Genomic DNA, 15,459 nt, shown 5'->3' with positions numbered 1-15,459 from the left:
TCTTCAAGTACATGTACGTCTAAAGTTTCATAGCTCGTGCTCAGAAATATCTCAGTGAAATGATCTGCATGTCCAGAGCCCCCTAATTTAAAGCTCCTTCAGATGGGTCTTTGCTCTGGCCACCACCATATGGAATGTAGCAGACATATAACCAGAGGAAGATGGAATACATTTGTTTTCTAAGCAAAATAAGCTACTCTATCATTTTAGACCCATCTCTTGGATCAAGATAACAGCTATTACTCCTGCATTTCACTGCAGCAGAGCTGATTTGGATGCAGTGGATAATGAAAGAGAACTACTACCATGAAACAACATAATCAAAATCACGCCCTTTTTCACGTGGAGGCAAATAAAACATCCATCACATTGGGTCTTATATTTATATCACTTTATGTGATGAACAATGACTGAAATTTATTTGGTTTTCATGTGGCCTGGTTCAGACCTATCTGAACAATGACATTAAATGATTTTATGTACATATGTCTAGATAGCTTTAATGGGAGTCTTTATTATATAATGAAATTACACATTAAAACATGTATTTGTTCCTTACAGCATCACATGCATATTTTTTAGCATAATCTGATTTCCATCATATGGTGGTGCTAAATGGAAAAAAAAAAAAGCATTTCACCTCAATTTTGAACATCTGTATTTTCCAGGGACAATTCTTAGAAAATTGCAAGAGGTTATGTCTAAGGTCACATGGACCTACAACAGTGGATTTCTTTAAGGTATGAAAGAGAGATCTCAGAACCGCAAGTAATAAATATGATTTTGATAAGCGCTTCTCCAGGAAAATAAGAAATTCCTAAAAAGTTTTCTGTGAAGCGCCTTCCTCTTCACGTCCTGTATTACTCCATACTTATAAATAATAAAAAAGGAGACTGATAACAGTAGTTTTATGTAAGCAAGCTTAGAAATCACACTCAGATAAGTGCTTTTGACCTAAATCTTGTAGCGCCTCGATCTGACATACAACCCCAGAACTGTGAAATTCTGTATGAGATTTAGCAGTTTGAAGCTGCCAACTGACCCAGCCATAAAGCAGCCAGAGATAAGGATTTACGGAACGATATGATACAATTAGACATTCACCTCCTATTTATTTCAGCCCATTTCAGGATATAACCTATTTAAAAGTTGCAGGCTTTTTATTAAAATGTAAATGCTTGTGTGCTGTATATTTATAGGCAGCTAACAACAACAAGAAAAGACTCTCATAAATTAGATTTCTATGAATGAAAAGGGTAAACAGGAGATGCTTCTGCAAAACTCTTCTAGACGTGCAGAGATAAAGGATGGCTCTACCACACAAAATAATCAGATACAAAAATAGCTGTTCAGAAACAGCACACCTAAGGAGTACTTTAATCAAACATTTAGGTTACCTGCCAAAAGGACCATGATCTCTTCAAAATGCAATGCGGATTAAAGTGTTATCTAACACAAGCAGAAAACTAACCTTGGAGTGGAAGTTCGAAATGTGTTCATCATAATTTTCATGTCTTTGGACAGAGAAACCAGCTTTTTCAGCTAGATTGCAAAACTGGTTTAAAGTATTCCCTCGGAGTGGAGCAAATACCATTGCTTTTCCCTGGAACATTAAAAAGAGAATTTATACATTTTTAAAACTGGAAGGGAACCAGATATAGCATACACCTGACTAAGCTTTTAATATGCTCAAGCTGGAAAAGTCAATTGTTCTCTTGTTAAAATACTAAAATATGGTAACACAAATACTTGCTCAAAATATGCAAGATTTCTGTGATTAAACAAATGCAATCTAGAAATTAATAAATAAACATTTTCTTTAGAAAACTGCCAACTGCAATACATCTGCTTCTTTTCATATAATAATGGTGTCTGTGGATTACCAAAATAAAACACAGAAAAAGCATACAGAACATACACTCAATGAAAAATCCATTTGTTAGCTCATGATCATGCAAAGACATGTAAATATTTATTTTCTTTTTCTCCCTCACACATAGGAGAGTACCTCCCATTTGCTGTCATTATATTACAACAGTATAAAACAAGGCAAAATGGGAGGCAAATCAGCCCCAATCATTAATTTTCAAAGATATTTTAAACTATCTGAGCAGTGCAACTAAATTTGACCTTAAATTGGTAAATTGCATTTAAATCAAGAATTAATGTTCCTGAATACTCATTCTTGTTCTTGCAAGATGATCAGGCCATTTATGATGCCCAGGCAATACATTATGGTCCATTACCTAATTTTTTGTTCATCCTTCTGTATTTAAGAAAACAAAAATGACTGTACCTTGAACTGATAGATTTTAGACACCCTGTGCAAAGTACTTGTCCAAAACCTAACCTACTTGATAGAGCATCTCTTGAAGTCTTATTTGCAGAATTAATTCTAATTGGCTGAATGCTGTGTCCTGTCACATGGAATGAGAAGTGGTTGAAGAGCTGTAAACAAAGGTTAATATCAGCCAACAGCATATCACACTGAGGGGAGCCATGAAGTTTATTGTAAGTTCCTGTATTTAACTTCTATGCTAATGAGAGCTAAGATTAATTTGTGAGGTGCTGTAATCAAGCAAAGAGAGCAAAAACATTTTTGGGGATCTGAAAAACTTGTGAAAGGATTAGATGCTGTGGGAGTACATTTAGCTTGAGAAAACACAATCTGCAAGCCACAGGAAAAGAGTGATCAGTACAGAGAATTTCAATAGGAATGCTGGAAAGTTACAATGCTGACACAGACACTCAGTGAGGAGAACAGAGAACAAATCTGTGTCTCACACATGCACACAAGACAATGCACAGTGAGGCAGCAATAAAAATGCTATGTCAGTATCTATGGTGCTAATGTGTACTTTAAAGATTCCAACCATCAACACCACAACTATGTATTTATTCCCACAACAGCTCGGTGAGATAGGGAAATGCTGTTACCCTCATCTTTCTCGTGGGAAATTAAAGCACAAAGGAGTCTTAGGGCAATATCCAAACCAACTCAACTTCTGTTCATTTGTGCAGCTGTAGCTTTAATTCTGCGGCAAAATAAGAGGTGTAAAGGGGTGTAACTCCCACCGAAGGCACTGGAATTGCTTATGTAAATGCTAGGTCTGAATATAGGCTCAGCTCAGGATGAAAAACATTAAACACAGGAAATTCACAATCAGTTCCCTCACATCCTTGGCATGCTTTAATGTCATCAGACAGAAGTGGGCAGCAAAGGGAGCCTTCAGCTGAGGAGCCTGTTCCTCCTATCGCCATCTCATGCTCCCTGGAATGCTGTTCTGCAGAAACCCTTCCTGGCAGAAGAAGGCCAAGACTCCTCTGGAGACCCTCATTTTCATGATCACTGTAATGGGAAAAATGTCCCTTATCCAGGGCTTTACTGACCATATGATCCACATGGAAGCTTCAGATGTGACTAAACCTCATGAACAGAGACTGCTGGAGGCTACAGACCCTACACTGGCCACTGATCCAGCAGTTCTGATGAGGTGCTCACACAACAGCATCCCTTTGCCCCCTCTGGAGTCAGCAGTCCATGCAGCCATTCCTTCTCATATTCTCTGAAGACTACTTTCAATTAAATTTGAAAGAGAAATATAGTAATCAGTGTCCTGGTAAATACAGGATATAATACAGAATCAGTCTCCTGATTCTACTCTTGATGGACTATTCCAAGTTTAATTCTAATTCAAAAGTGTCTCCTAGGATGATATTTAAAATACAAAATGGCCTTTCCTCAGATGGAAAAAAATTTCCAGTAAATTTGTGAAAAAAACACAGAGGAAAATGCCAGTTCTGATAGTTTGAAGTGTCACTGAAATGCTGCAGTAAGACACTGGGATGGTCATTCATATTTTGGATATGACTTTACTCATCAATTCTTACTAAAAGTGGTCTTGTTTGCTGGAACTAATCTCAGCTCAACAGCATCCCATTCACTTCATTGGGATTTTAAATAGACAGGCCACAGAAGAATCAAAGCCTTGATAAAAAATTATTCTTAATTAGGGAAATATGCAAAAAAATGCTTATTCTGAGATTGAACTTAAAAGTAAATTTTAACAATATAAAAACTCCTTAAATGTTGGCAAATCAAGTCAAATAGGTTGAGAGAAATAAAATACAGTCATTCAAGATAAATTTGTTCAATGCAATATTTCTGTGCCTAACCCTTTGAATGGGTTTAAAGGTGACATTTGCCTCTGTAACAAACTCAGATAGAAATTTCAGCTCTCAGTAAATCTGTGAGCTGCTCATTTTGCTCTGTGAACTTCTTCCTGCACCAACACAACTGTCCATGGGGACAGTACTAGGAATCAGATGATTGAAATGATCAGGGTCCTGTTTCAAGGCAAACAAAAAGCTAACCAAAACACATCATTCTGTGCCATAAGGATTCTAATAGCCAGAAATATCACCTTATTGAAAAAGGAAATACCATGGATGAATTTTTAATTAACAGTAGGAATAGACTATGTGTTCTGAATCTCTCCTTCAAAAGACCTTTGCAAGGATATCTGTTATTCTGTTTATTCCACTTTTTCTGTTGCTAGTGTTGTTATTATTTTCCCTGGACTCTTCTAAACAAGTTGTAGCCTAGTTATATTTGAAAAATGACTTGCATTTAGGCATGTCAATTTTATCAATATGTAAAAGTATTTCCAAAAAGGAAAGTTCTAAATTCGAGATAAAATAATTATTGTAGAAGAGTGACCTTAATAAAAAAAGTTTATGCCTTAGCCTGGGCATAAACTAATGCCCATAAACTATTCTTAATTATTGTAACTGGAAAATAAGTTTATTTGTTCTTTAAAAGCCTAAGTATAGTGCCATTTAGTAAAGTGCCCTCTGACATTATCCTTAGATTTATACAGGTTAACAAGAGCAGTGAAACTGGTAACTATTTCATACATGTGACTGCATCTTTTAGGATCTCAAATGAGCATACATTTTTATTTGTGCCTTTCAAACCATGAAGGCATATGCTCAAAGGCATCTCTGCTTCCAAAAAGGAACATATCTTTTTTGGACAAGAGAGCTCATTTCAGGTGTCTGTACTTCCAGCTCCCATCCTATACAATAGTCTGCTGTCCTCTTAGTTAAAAATCACAATAATTTGCAAGACCACGCCATAACTGGATATCCATCCATATAGCCATTCATAAAGTGCATTAGGCAACTGAATTTAGTTAAAAAATACACTTTGGATAGGGGTCCAAAACTCTGCAACAGAAATTCCTGCATGGAGTATGAATTTCTTAAGCTAGCTTTGCTGATAAGAAGTAGGGACCATGTGCTGTGCCTAAAATGCACAGTAAGTAAGTGCTAGTTTATTGGTACTGACTATGACATAGATCACAATGGGCAGAAGCAAACACGGCAGGCAACAAAAAGCCATCTCCCTTTACTCCATCTACATTCACAAAGGACTGTAGCTCATTTGCTCTGAAATACAAAGGCATATTCTAAATTGGAATTAGCTGACTGGAGTTAAAGAGTCAGGCCAGGTTTGGCTTAAAGTCAGCCCAACAGCTCCACAGTTACTAGGGCACCTCTTACACACTTCTCTTCCTCCCACTCTTGCTCTTCTTCCCCAGTGTCCTTCCATGGAGTCAGTAGAGTGGCACATGGGAATACCTGAAGAATCAGTTGCTGACATCGATCTGGGCTGAAAAAAACTTTTTTCTATTTTTTTAAACTGGGATCTGCTTTGTGTTCCAGATCACCTGCGGTCCCAAAAATTATTGCAGCTTGACAACTGTTGGTAATTCATGAAAATCAGAATGCATCACTCTGAGCAGGAGCTGCTTAACCTCTTCTTACAGCCACTGACAGATATATCTGGGTAACCTTTTCCTCAGGGTGGCTACATTTCTCCTGTCTTCCTGGCAGCCTTGCCCCACAGCTCATTAAAATAATTCAGTCTTAAGTAACTTGCCTTAGGTCACTCAGGAAAGTCTATGATAGAACCAAGAATAGAAACCTGATCACTCTAAGCAAAGAATGGGATTACTTACACAACTAAAATGACTCGGGTTCTTAAGCCTTTGCACGTTTGGGTCTTCTATTCCTTTTACAGAGCAAATCTCTTGTACAAAAACTACAAAAGTACTACAAATTTTAAATAAAGTTTGGAAATTCACTGCTAGCATGAAATGTTTTGTTTTCAAATTGGAAGTTTACCTTATTGGAAGATTTGTATGTTAAACTTGAATGATAAAATTTCTGTTTGAAAATCCTACTTACAGCAATTACTTAATGTTTTCTCCTTTTCTTCTTTTGATATCTTCTCTTTTTTAAATATTTGAGAAGATAAATATATTTTATATATGCACGTAACAGAGTTTTTCTTGCCTGCAAGTCTCTCTGATTTAAACAGCCCAATACATTTAAATTGATAAAATATCTCTTGAGTGACACTCACATAGAACATGTAATCATTTTATGAAGAACATAATTTCATTATTTTCTAAGGTATAAAACATGTAAACACAGGACTTACTTAATGGAAAAATGTTTTAAGCCACAGTATACATATAAGTGATTTGCTCATTTTATATAACCATAAATGAAAAGGAAAAAATATTCTTTCATAACAAATAAATACACAATGACAAAGGTTACAATTGAAGGGATTAAAAATGACAGAAGCCAACATGAAAACTTTCAATATCGTATTTTACTTTAATATGAAGACATTATTATCAAAGGAAAATACTTGAGAAACGCTTTGATAAAAATAATCTGACGCTATCTTTGAAGCGGTTTCATTTATTTTACTACCCACTGTGTTCCTTATCAGAAGGCCAAGTATAAGAAGTTTCCTAGTTTATGATTAGGAAAGAATCTGATAGATTAGAAGACTCAATTGAAGTTGGACATAATAAGTATTAAAGTATTACATGACATTAATCCTGCCATTCCATTACTCTCTCAATCATTGTGCACAGACTAATTATTCTGAAGCCAGTGTTCAGGAGAAAATAGAAACATACTTACACTGGGCTGGAGTAATCTCTTTATTGCATCAACAAGGCTAGCTCTGTACCGGTCCAGAAACAGGCTGACATTGAGAAGAGAACAGAATCCAGATTAAAATGGGTTTTCAATTCTAATGATACTAATGCAGATAAGTACAAGGCTAATTACATATGTTTACACAATGCTGTAAAAGAGAAGCTGTGGTCTACATTTCTATGCAGTTCAGGTACTTTTAAGATTTAAAAAGACATAAAAGGAAATACAGTCTAAACTAAACCTAAATTATCAGCATGAAATAAGTCTTTATATAGCTGAAATTCACCAATCAGACACGCTAGCTATTGAAGTAATACTGTATCAGAAATGAGGATCAACATAAAAAGCTGGCATTTTACATGTATATACAAGGGGGATAGAGTTTTTGAAAATGTTTTCTATTGTATTTCAGGTGTTACTATTAAGGGTATTTTTTTCCCTTCTGCCTTCACAGATTTGGCATTAATTCTTACCTGTTATACATATTTGCTATATTTCTACATCTATCTCTAGTTATCCTTACAAAGATTTACAAGACCCCACCTCCTCCCTCTCTCCAACGCTGTTGAAATACAATGGCCCAGATTGTGCAGAGTTGTCATCTCTCAAGAGTGCAACCCTTCATCTCCAGCATGGGTCCCGCAAGGATAGCAGCAGAGTCAATTTTCCCATGCAATGTTGCCAACACGCTCAGCCCTATTTTGGTGTGATTACCTCATGATTTGAGGGGATAATTCATTCTTCATGCCCCTCAGTACCTTAATGTATATACTAATAGTGGCAGCCAGGGTGCCAATCACTCTTGACTAGATATTTGTGGACATGTAGTTACTGTGGATGAGTGCATTTACAATGGTTAGTGAACAACCATCTGATAGCAACTGATGCCTTTCAGTCCTTACTACCGTGGGCTGCATTTATATTGGTGATTCAGATAAGAAACTCTATCAAGCAGGCCACAGATAATGTGATTTTTTTTTCTTCTTTTTTTTTCCTTCCCCCCACATTTTCTCTGTAATAAAACTGCTTTCCAGCTTGTGTCAAGTTCAAGTTTCATACTACATGGCATTTTGTCCATCCTCTATGGGTTTTTAATATATTCTCCTTCCTTTTATTCTCAAACTTCTTTCCTGAAGAGATGTGGGTAATTTTTTTTTCCAGTTTTGAAATTCTAAAAGAACATAAAGAATAGATGGAAACACTGAAGTGAAAAAAGTAGTCTGCCAACCACAAGCCTTTCATCAAGAACAGAAGATGTGGGAATGTAAGGACACTCCACAGCTACCCAGGAGAATGCTGTATCATATGCCATAGAGGAGAGCAGCCGTGCAAGAACTGTGAATCTTTGCTACTCTGGAACAAACAACAAAACAAAACAAAAGAAAACTTGCAAGTGACCATACTTCATTAGTAAAAACTGGCAGAACCTCACATGGTTGAGAAAATATAGTAGAATTGATACCTATATATGTTGAAGAACATTCAACATACCTATATATGTGGAAGAACATCTAATACAGAAATATGATCTTCTGAATTTCTCCTCAAGAATATGAATTACTAGCTAACAATTTTCCTGATAGCCTGGCTTACAAGAAAATTTGAACTTGAGCAATTGACATGATGACAACCCCTCAGTCTTGATTTATCATCCTGGAAGAACTTTACTGAAAATACGGGTGCTTAAATTTAATTAGGTGAAAAAGCATCTCTTATCTCTGATGTCTCTTGGGTATTTTAATGACATTCACCTCATGTTGATCCCTATACAGATAGATGTTGTAAGACACTACTTCACTGGGAACTTAACCACCTGCAGAAGGAGTGGAATACATGATTCCTCTCCCAAAAGAATAGTGAAAAGTAATTAATTTTTTTCAACATGAAACATCACAAGCATGCACACATTTAATATTTCCTGGGATCCTATATAAACAGAAGCACATTCTGAATGAAAAGTGCATTTATAATATTTTTATAATTGCAGTGTTGTGGAAACACAATCTTGGGGCAGCTTAGCAGAGTTAAAATCCCCTTTTCATGGACCTGGATACCATTCTCTTTTTTCCAATGAGATAGGGGCACAATTGCTGCTACCAATCTTGTTCCTTTACAATGAGAACTACAGGCCTTTGTTTACCAAAAGCTGAGTGTCTGAGAACTTAAATTTTTTTCTGTCCAACCCCAATTAATATTTTGGTGGCACAGAAGGTACACCCTTATCTCTCTTAGCTTAGGAAAGCCAGATAACCTGAGACAGTTGCCCTCCAAGAGACCTGTTCCTGGGACCATGACTTGCTCCAATTGAAAATAGTTTCTCATGCTGTGGTTTCCAAACTGTTGCTCTGTGAGCCATGTACTCTGACCAGAAGGAGCAGAGAAGACTGGAACCAAAGCTACTGCAATGCAATGACTCCAGGGAATATATCTATCCTCCCTCTGAGTCAGGGGATGCCTTAAATGAGGAAAATCCTGAAGAAGTCATTAGGTAATCGGTGCTGCAGACAGGACCAGCAGGGATTTGGCCCACGCAAGGGGATTAAGTCACGCAGTTTTTCTTACCAGTAGAATTATATGACTAAATATTACCACAGCATACTGAAAATGTCCCTGAGAGCATCCTTCAAAGCTCACAACATGTGAGTTCCTGTGTCACCTGCTCTAGGTTACCCTGCCTTGGCAGGCAGGTTAGACTTGGTGATCTCCAGAGGTCCCTTCCAACCTAAACAATTCTGTGATTCTGTGAGTAGCTCAGTAAAATTAAATAATGCATTGTTCTAAACCACTCACACCCAGCTCTCAATTCAAATTTGGCTTAAGCTTGCCGTTACTTTAGTGGTATTATTTCATGCCGTTGTAGCTCAGGACAGGAATAGCAAGGTTTTCTTGGGTCAGCAAGGAAGTTTCAAGTCAGCAATAGAAAGGTGAGAACACAGCTGATGATTTAGGCAATGCTCTTAACCTGTGAAATCTGGATGAACCAGCAGGCAACACTGTCACCTCTCTACTCTCTTACTCTTTAATTAAAATTTTAAATTGCAATTAAAGCCAAAATGAAAGTTTATACCAAAACTGCAGAGAAGGAACAGTAAGTCACAAGGAAAGAAATTAAAAAAAACCAAGTAGATTCTTAGTTTGCTTCATGCTAATATCCTCTTCTCTTCTGCCTCGCAACAAGGGACATATATTTTACAGGCTATGTGAACTTTTTTGTTTTCTGCATGCTCTGCCATTGGTAAAAGAGTTGAGTTTACAGGTGTACTTCAGATATTATTACATTCATATGCAGTGTCCAATGTATAGAGCCATTTATTTTTTTGTTCACTTTCAACTACATGGGTGACATAAACTAAAAAGACTCTTATTTCTGTGTCATCAGGTTCCAATGCACTTGAAAGTGTGTGCCAGAAATCAGGCCTAAAATGGACAGACAGAGGTGTTACTGCATTCCTGCAATAAGATCTCCTTATAATAAGTGAAATAAACTAATGGAGACAAAATTGACATATTTAAGGTATTTAAAGAATACTTTAGGTTCAGGTCTCCATTCCTGGCAAAGCCACAACTCCCTGTGACTTCAGCAAAAATCTCAGCAGTGAAAGTAATGTGGGATAGCTCCCCCTGGCCTCTGTTATGTGAATACTTAGGCATGTGCCAAACTTTAGGAATAGAATGGTTCTAAATAAATAAAGTAGGATATTACGCGTTTCCAAAACAATACGGGGTTCTAAAACTTATTTTGCCTCTACATCAAATTATTTGTGAAAACTTGCTTCACAATAATGTGAAAGATAAAGGTTTTTATTGTCTCAGTCCTACTGGAATTTACTTTCTCTTTGGACTAAAAATCTCAGAACTTTTGTCTTCAATAAAGAAGCATATGGACACTATTTAAATAATTAGAAATCTGAGGCCCTCAAGAACTTTGGGAGAGTCTTGGGTTTGGCCTGTTCATCCAGGCACCTGTGATTTCTCTGTCTATTCAAACTCACAGTTCCAGCACCTGGATTTATATCCACAGGTGTAGGTCAAATGAAAATCAAAAATTCTGAGAGGCCTCATTTGGCCTTAAAACTCCCCCTGAAAAATATGAGATGGGTGAATATGTTTTAAAGGTCACATTATTTCAGTATTTTTTTTTTACTGCATCCTTTTTCCAGGTGTAGTCTCATATTGATTTTTTTAACTTATTTTTATCTGATAGTTGACATTTTAAAAATTATTTCGGAACTGCTGAACCATGAAACTATTTTATTGTCAACATCCTGAATGGTTAAATAATGACTAGCTTTCATAGTTTGCCTCTTATTTATTTTATAATTTAGTTGAGCTACTAAATTTAGCTGTTAACTAATAGACTGTTTGTTCTGGGAAATAACTTATTTTCCACTCCTGCACACAAGGTTTATGAAAGTCTGACTGTAAATATATGAATATAAACATATCGCTGCTTGCTGTAATCATGTACATTTTTACTTGAATCTCCATGTGGATTTGGAATATGTTTATGAATAGAGCTTGTTTTCATGTAAATGGGATCAAGCAGCACCACTGGTTAGCTATTCAGAGAATCAGACAATATCACCCTTGCTGGAAATACTTCAATAAAAATTTATCCATGTACCTAATATTTGAGCTCAGATTTTTTGCTTTCTAGTTCTCTGTTCTAATCTCGGATTTTATTGACTGACAATGAGCTATATGATGGTGTTAAACTAAATGCAATCTATTCTATCTGTTTTTTATCACTGCATACTTCAGGTTTCAGCTGAGAGGCTAGAAGAAAAGATTTTTTTTTTCCTCTTCAGTGGCAGCCCAAAAAATTCAGAGAATAAAAATCCTGCCAACAGTTCTCAAACCGATTCTATATTGCTGAAGAGAAATACATGAAAATGAAAAGAAGATTTGAGTTTGATAAAGCATGGAACATTTCTTTCCTCAGCCTTTTCATGTACCAGAAAACCTAGTGTCCATAACTAAAAGAATTATTTCTAAAAGTAACAAACAATAAAGGGATTTTCATGTTTATTAAGCTATACATATATATTCATGAGCACTTAAAATAAGAAACCAGAAATAATTTGTGAATAAACCCACATTCCTTAAACTAACCTGTACATTTCTATTTATTTTTTAGAAATCTATAAATATTTATACACTTACCTGCATCTTAAGTGCTTCAAAATAAATGTACAAAATGCAGGGATTGCAAATGCATTATGTATTTTACCTGTCATGTCTGATTCTTTGTTTCCTAAAGAAACTACACTGTTTCCAAACAGACTGGGAGGGGTATTAGGCCAGAATATTACTGAAAAAAACAACTTAAGTCTCGCTCCACTCTGCTGCACTCCCAGCACAAATAGGATGACATGGTGTGAGTATCAAGAATACAAGAGACAGCACAGCCAGGTTGTTTTGATATTTGTGTGAAGAACAAATTTAACTCTAAATCTCTTGGCAAGACCTTGCTTCACCCACATAATCTGGAGAACATCCATATGTGAGCCTTGTCTAAGCCTCTGAGAAGACTGCTGCCCTCCTGCTCATGTCCGCCAGCACTCTGATCTGACTTTCATACTTAATCTGATCTAATCCTGTCCAGCATTAACTTCATCTGTGCAATGAAACCTGGAGTATCCATTCTAATATTTGGTGAGGAAGGCATTTACTAAATTACTTGCTGAAATCATATGGTGTTGTTTAGCTCCTTATTTTAATCAGATGATGCATTTCTGAGGCACATTATCAGCGATTAGTTAGAAACCCTCCTCTGTCCTTTTTGGGAACAAAGAACTTTTCTGAAATTAAATGCTAAGAGAAACAAAGCACTGTTGCATTCTGAGAACAAATAGGTGTTAGGAAAAGGCAAAGGATCACTAAACACATTTTCTCCAGAGCTATACAAAACCAATAACTTTGTGAAATAAGAAGAGTTTGCTTAAATAGCATAATGTGAAAGGAAAACAAAAGCTTTACAGGAATAGAAGAAGACATTTTAAAAGAACATTGTTTAAAAAAACAATAGACAGCTTCGTACTTCCCTTGCCTTTTCCTTTAACTATTTCTAGGTAAGGTACATAAATTTGCTGAACTGAGCAGTTCTAGGATGTCTCTGCTTTCAGAATTTCATCTCTCACAATAGTTACGAGCCACAAAATATAGAGAGCTTTTTTTTTTTATTTTGGATATTTAATGGGTCAAGAGCAAATATCCATGAAGGAAAGACAGATTGGTTTAAAAATATCTATTCTCCTAAATAAAATTTGCACAGCTTTATTTTTTTCACTACATTTATGTAACACAAATAATTAGTAATGTACCATTTTTAAAGCTAGCATGCAGCAAATACAGCACAGCACAATCCCACAAATGCAGTATCAGAAAAGGGTTGTGTCAATAATCAAATCTATTTGCATAAATTATTAAACAAGATACCATATTGCTACCTTTTCATAAATTAAGTGCTGTACTCTTATTTTTCTTACTATAAATTATCTTATAATTAACATGTGCCTGTGTAAATAATATAAAGCCTATACCTCCAGATATTGATGTCAAATAGATTTAAGGAACAGAATGTGGTGGGGGTGGAAAAAATGGTTTGAAAATCTCTTTTTCCTTGGAAAGATTTTCCAGGGAGCAAAAAATATATCCCCTTATATCAATAGTCAGATCTTTCCTAAGAAGTAAGCTAATTGAGCTGTTTGTGTTGATAAACTCCCTTTTCTCCAGACTGTTCCTCACTGAGCCATAATTATTTGCAATTTGCCTAAGTCGTCCATTTACTGATACGTCAAGCATGAAACAGAGGCAATTCCAGAAAATGGAAATGCTTCTCAAAATCAATCTTTGGGAAATAATGTGGTAGAAGTTACTGTGTGATAGAAGACTACCTTATAACTGTCACATGGAGATGAATATTAATTTGTTGAGGTTAAGGTGGCTTTGTGCTTCATTTGTTGACTTTGCTTAGCCATCAGCAAGCAGCACAGTACAATTACTCCAGCAAAGCTATTTTTCTAACGTGAGTTTTATGATTTTTATGTACTTACCAGTCAGCACACATAACAATGTCAAAATGTCCTTCCAGTTGAGAGACATCTGTCTCATTATCCCATCGTAAAATGCTAGGGGAAAAAAAAAGATTCAAAAAAAAAAAAAAAAAGAAAAAAAAAAGAAAAAAGGACTTACATTTTTCATCTTGAGATTTTTAAAATATTAATATTATTCTTATATGAAACAGAAGTGTTTAAAAAAGTGCAAACTTGTTACTTTCAAAGATGAATGTAAAAATCTTATTCTGTACATTTTTAAGGTTATAAATCTCAAAGCTAAAGAGCTATTTTTCATTATAGCTGAAAGGCAATCCACTCAGATTCTGAGGAATGGATCACCAACAAATATGCATTTCTGAATCAGTGGCACATGCACAGCTTCAGTTTTTTACCCCTTAATATTACTGCATGAGGAAGTGAAGTCAAAGTATCGACAACCTGAATGAAGCACAAATCTGCAGACTAGATTTGATTTCATGGATCTCTGTTACATCTGGCAGGCAATTCAGTTTGTTTCTCATTGATGAAGTGAGCATTCACTTGGGCCGGAGGGAGGAGAGATGGGGTGAAAAAATGCCAAGCTTAACTTCAATGCCAGTAATGTTGCCTCCAGCAAGCTCAAAAATACAGCACTGCTGACTCTGTCAACACTTATTCTCTCACAGGTGATAAACTATTTAATTCTAAGATACCCAAAGGTAGCAAAAATTCACATATGTACAAAGTTCTCCTTTGTTTATAAATGCTGCCGATTTATGTAGCTGCCACAAGGAATTTCAGCACTTTACTCCCATCTAAAATATAGCAACTAGTATTGGAATTTCCTGCATACTTTAAATATCATTACCCCAAACATTTGAGGTTGCAATTCTATTTCTAGGCTATTTTAAAAAAAAAGGAATCTATCCTTTTTCATTTCCTGGTTATTTATAATAGAAAGTAGATAAATATTTATAGGAAAAGCATTTGTGGGGGAAGGGTCTAATCTGATCTTGTCAGGTTGTGCATGCTTATCTCAGTTTTGTATGAGTCTTGACCAAATAGACCCTTTAGTCTTCCCGCAGCTATAATCTACTTCTGGTTAAAAGCCATCTCCATTCACATCCTGCTCCTAATATTTAACCGAGGATCAGTTTGTAACATGTTCATTCAGAAATGTTCCCTAAGTATACAAGAAAAAAGGGAATTTTGTACATTGACTGTGCTGTATGCAAAAAAGGCTCATAATTACGTAGATAAATAGACACAAGGCCATAAAGAATTAGGGTACCAAAATATGCACATACATGTCCACAGCCACAAAATTTGAGACAGAATGCTTTTAAAACACGGAAATTATGAAAGGAGAGGCCCAGTTGGTTGGCAAAGCTTTGATTGT

At 35.9% G+C, this 15,459-nt stretch overlaps 1 protein-coding gene across 2 annotated transcripts in view; it reads right to left on the bottom strand.

Moving 5' to 3' along the window:
* CAMKMT (calmodulin-lysine N-methyltransferase) overlaps window positions 1–15,459 on the bottom strand; it is a 212,371-nt gene that overhangs the window by 6,699 nt on the left and 190,213 nt on the right. For both annotated transcript variants that reach the window (XR_007777096.1, XM_009091232.4), the window contains exons 8-10: window positions 14,079–14,153; window positions 7,006–7,069; window positions 1,472–1,603 (exon numbers count right to left, since the gene is read on the bottom strand). Coding sequence is in view for 1 of the 2 variants with exons in the window: in XM_009091232.4 (XP_009089480.1) it covers window positions 1,472–1,603; window positions 7,006–7,069; window positions 14,079–14,153 (271 nt within the window). In the remaining variant the exon portion in view is untranslated. The remainder of the gene's footprint in view (window positions 1–1,471; window positions 1,604–7,005; window positions 7,070–14,078; window positions 14,154–15,459) is intronic.

Source organism: Serinus canaria, chromosome 3, assembly GCF_022539315.1.
Source record: "Serinus canaria isolate serCan28SL12 chromosome 3, serCan2020, whole genome shotgun sequence".
Taxonomy (NCBI): domain Eukaryota; kingdom Metazoa; phylum Chordata; class Aves; order Passeriformes; family Fringillidae; genus Serinus; species Serinus canaria.
This window is presented reverse-complemented; position numbering and strand designations above follow the sequence as displayed.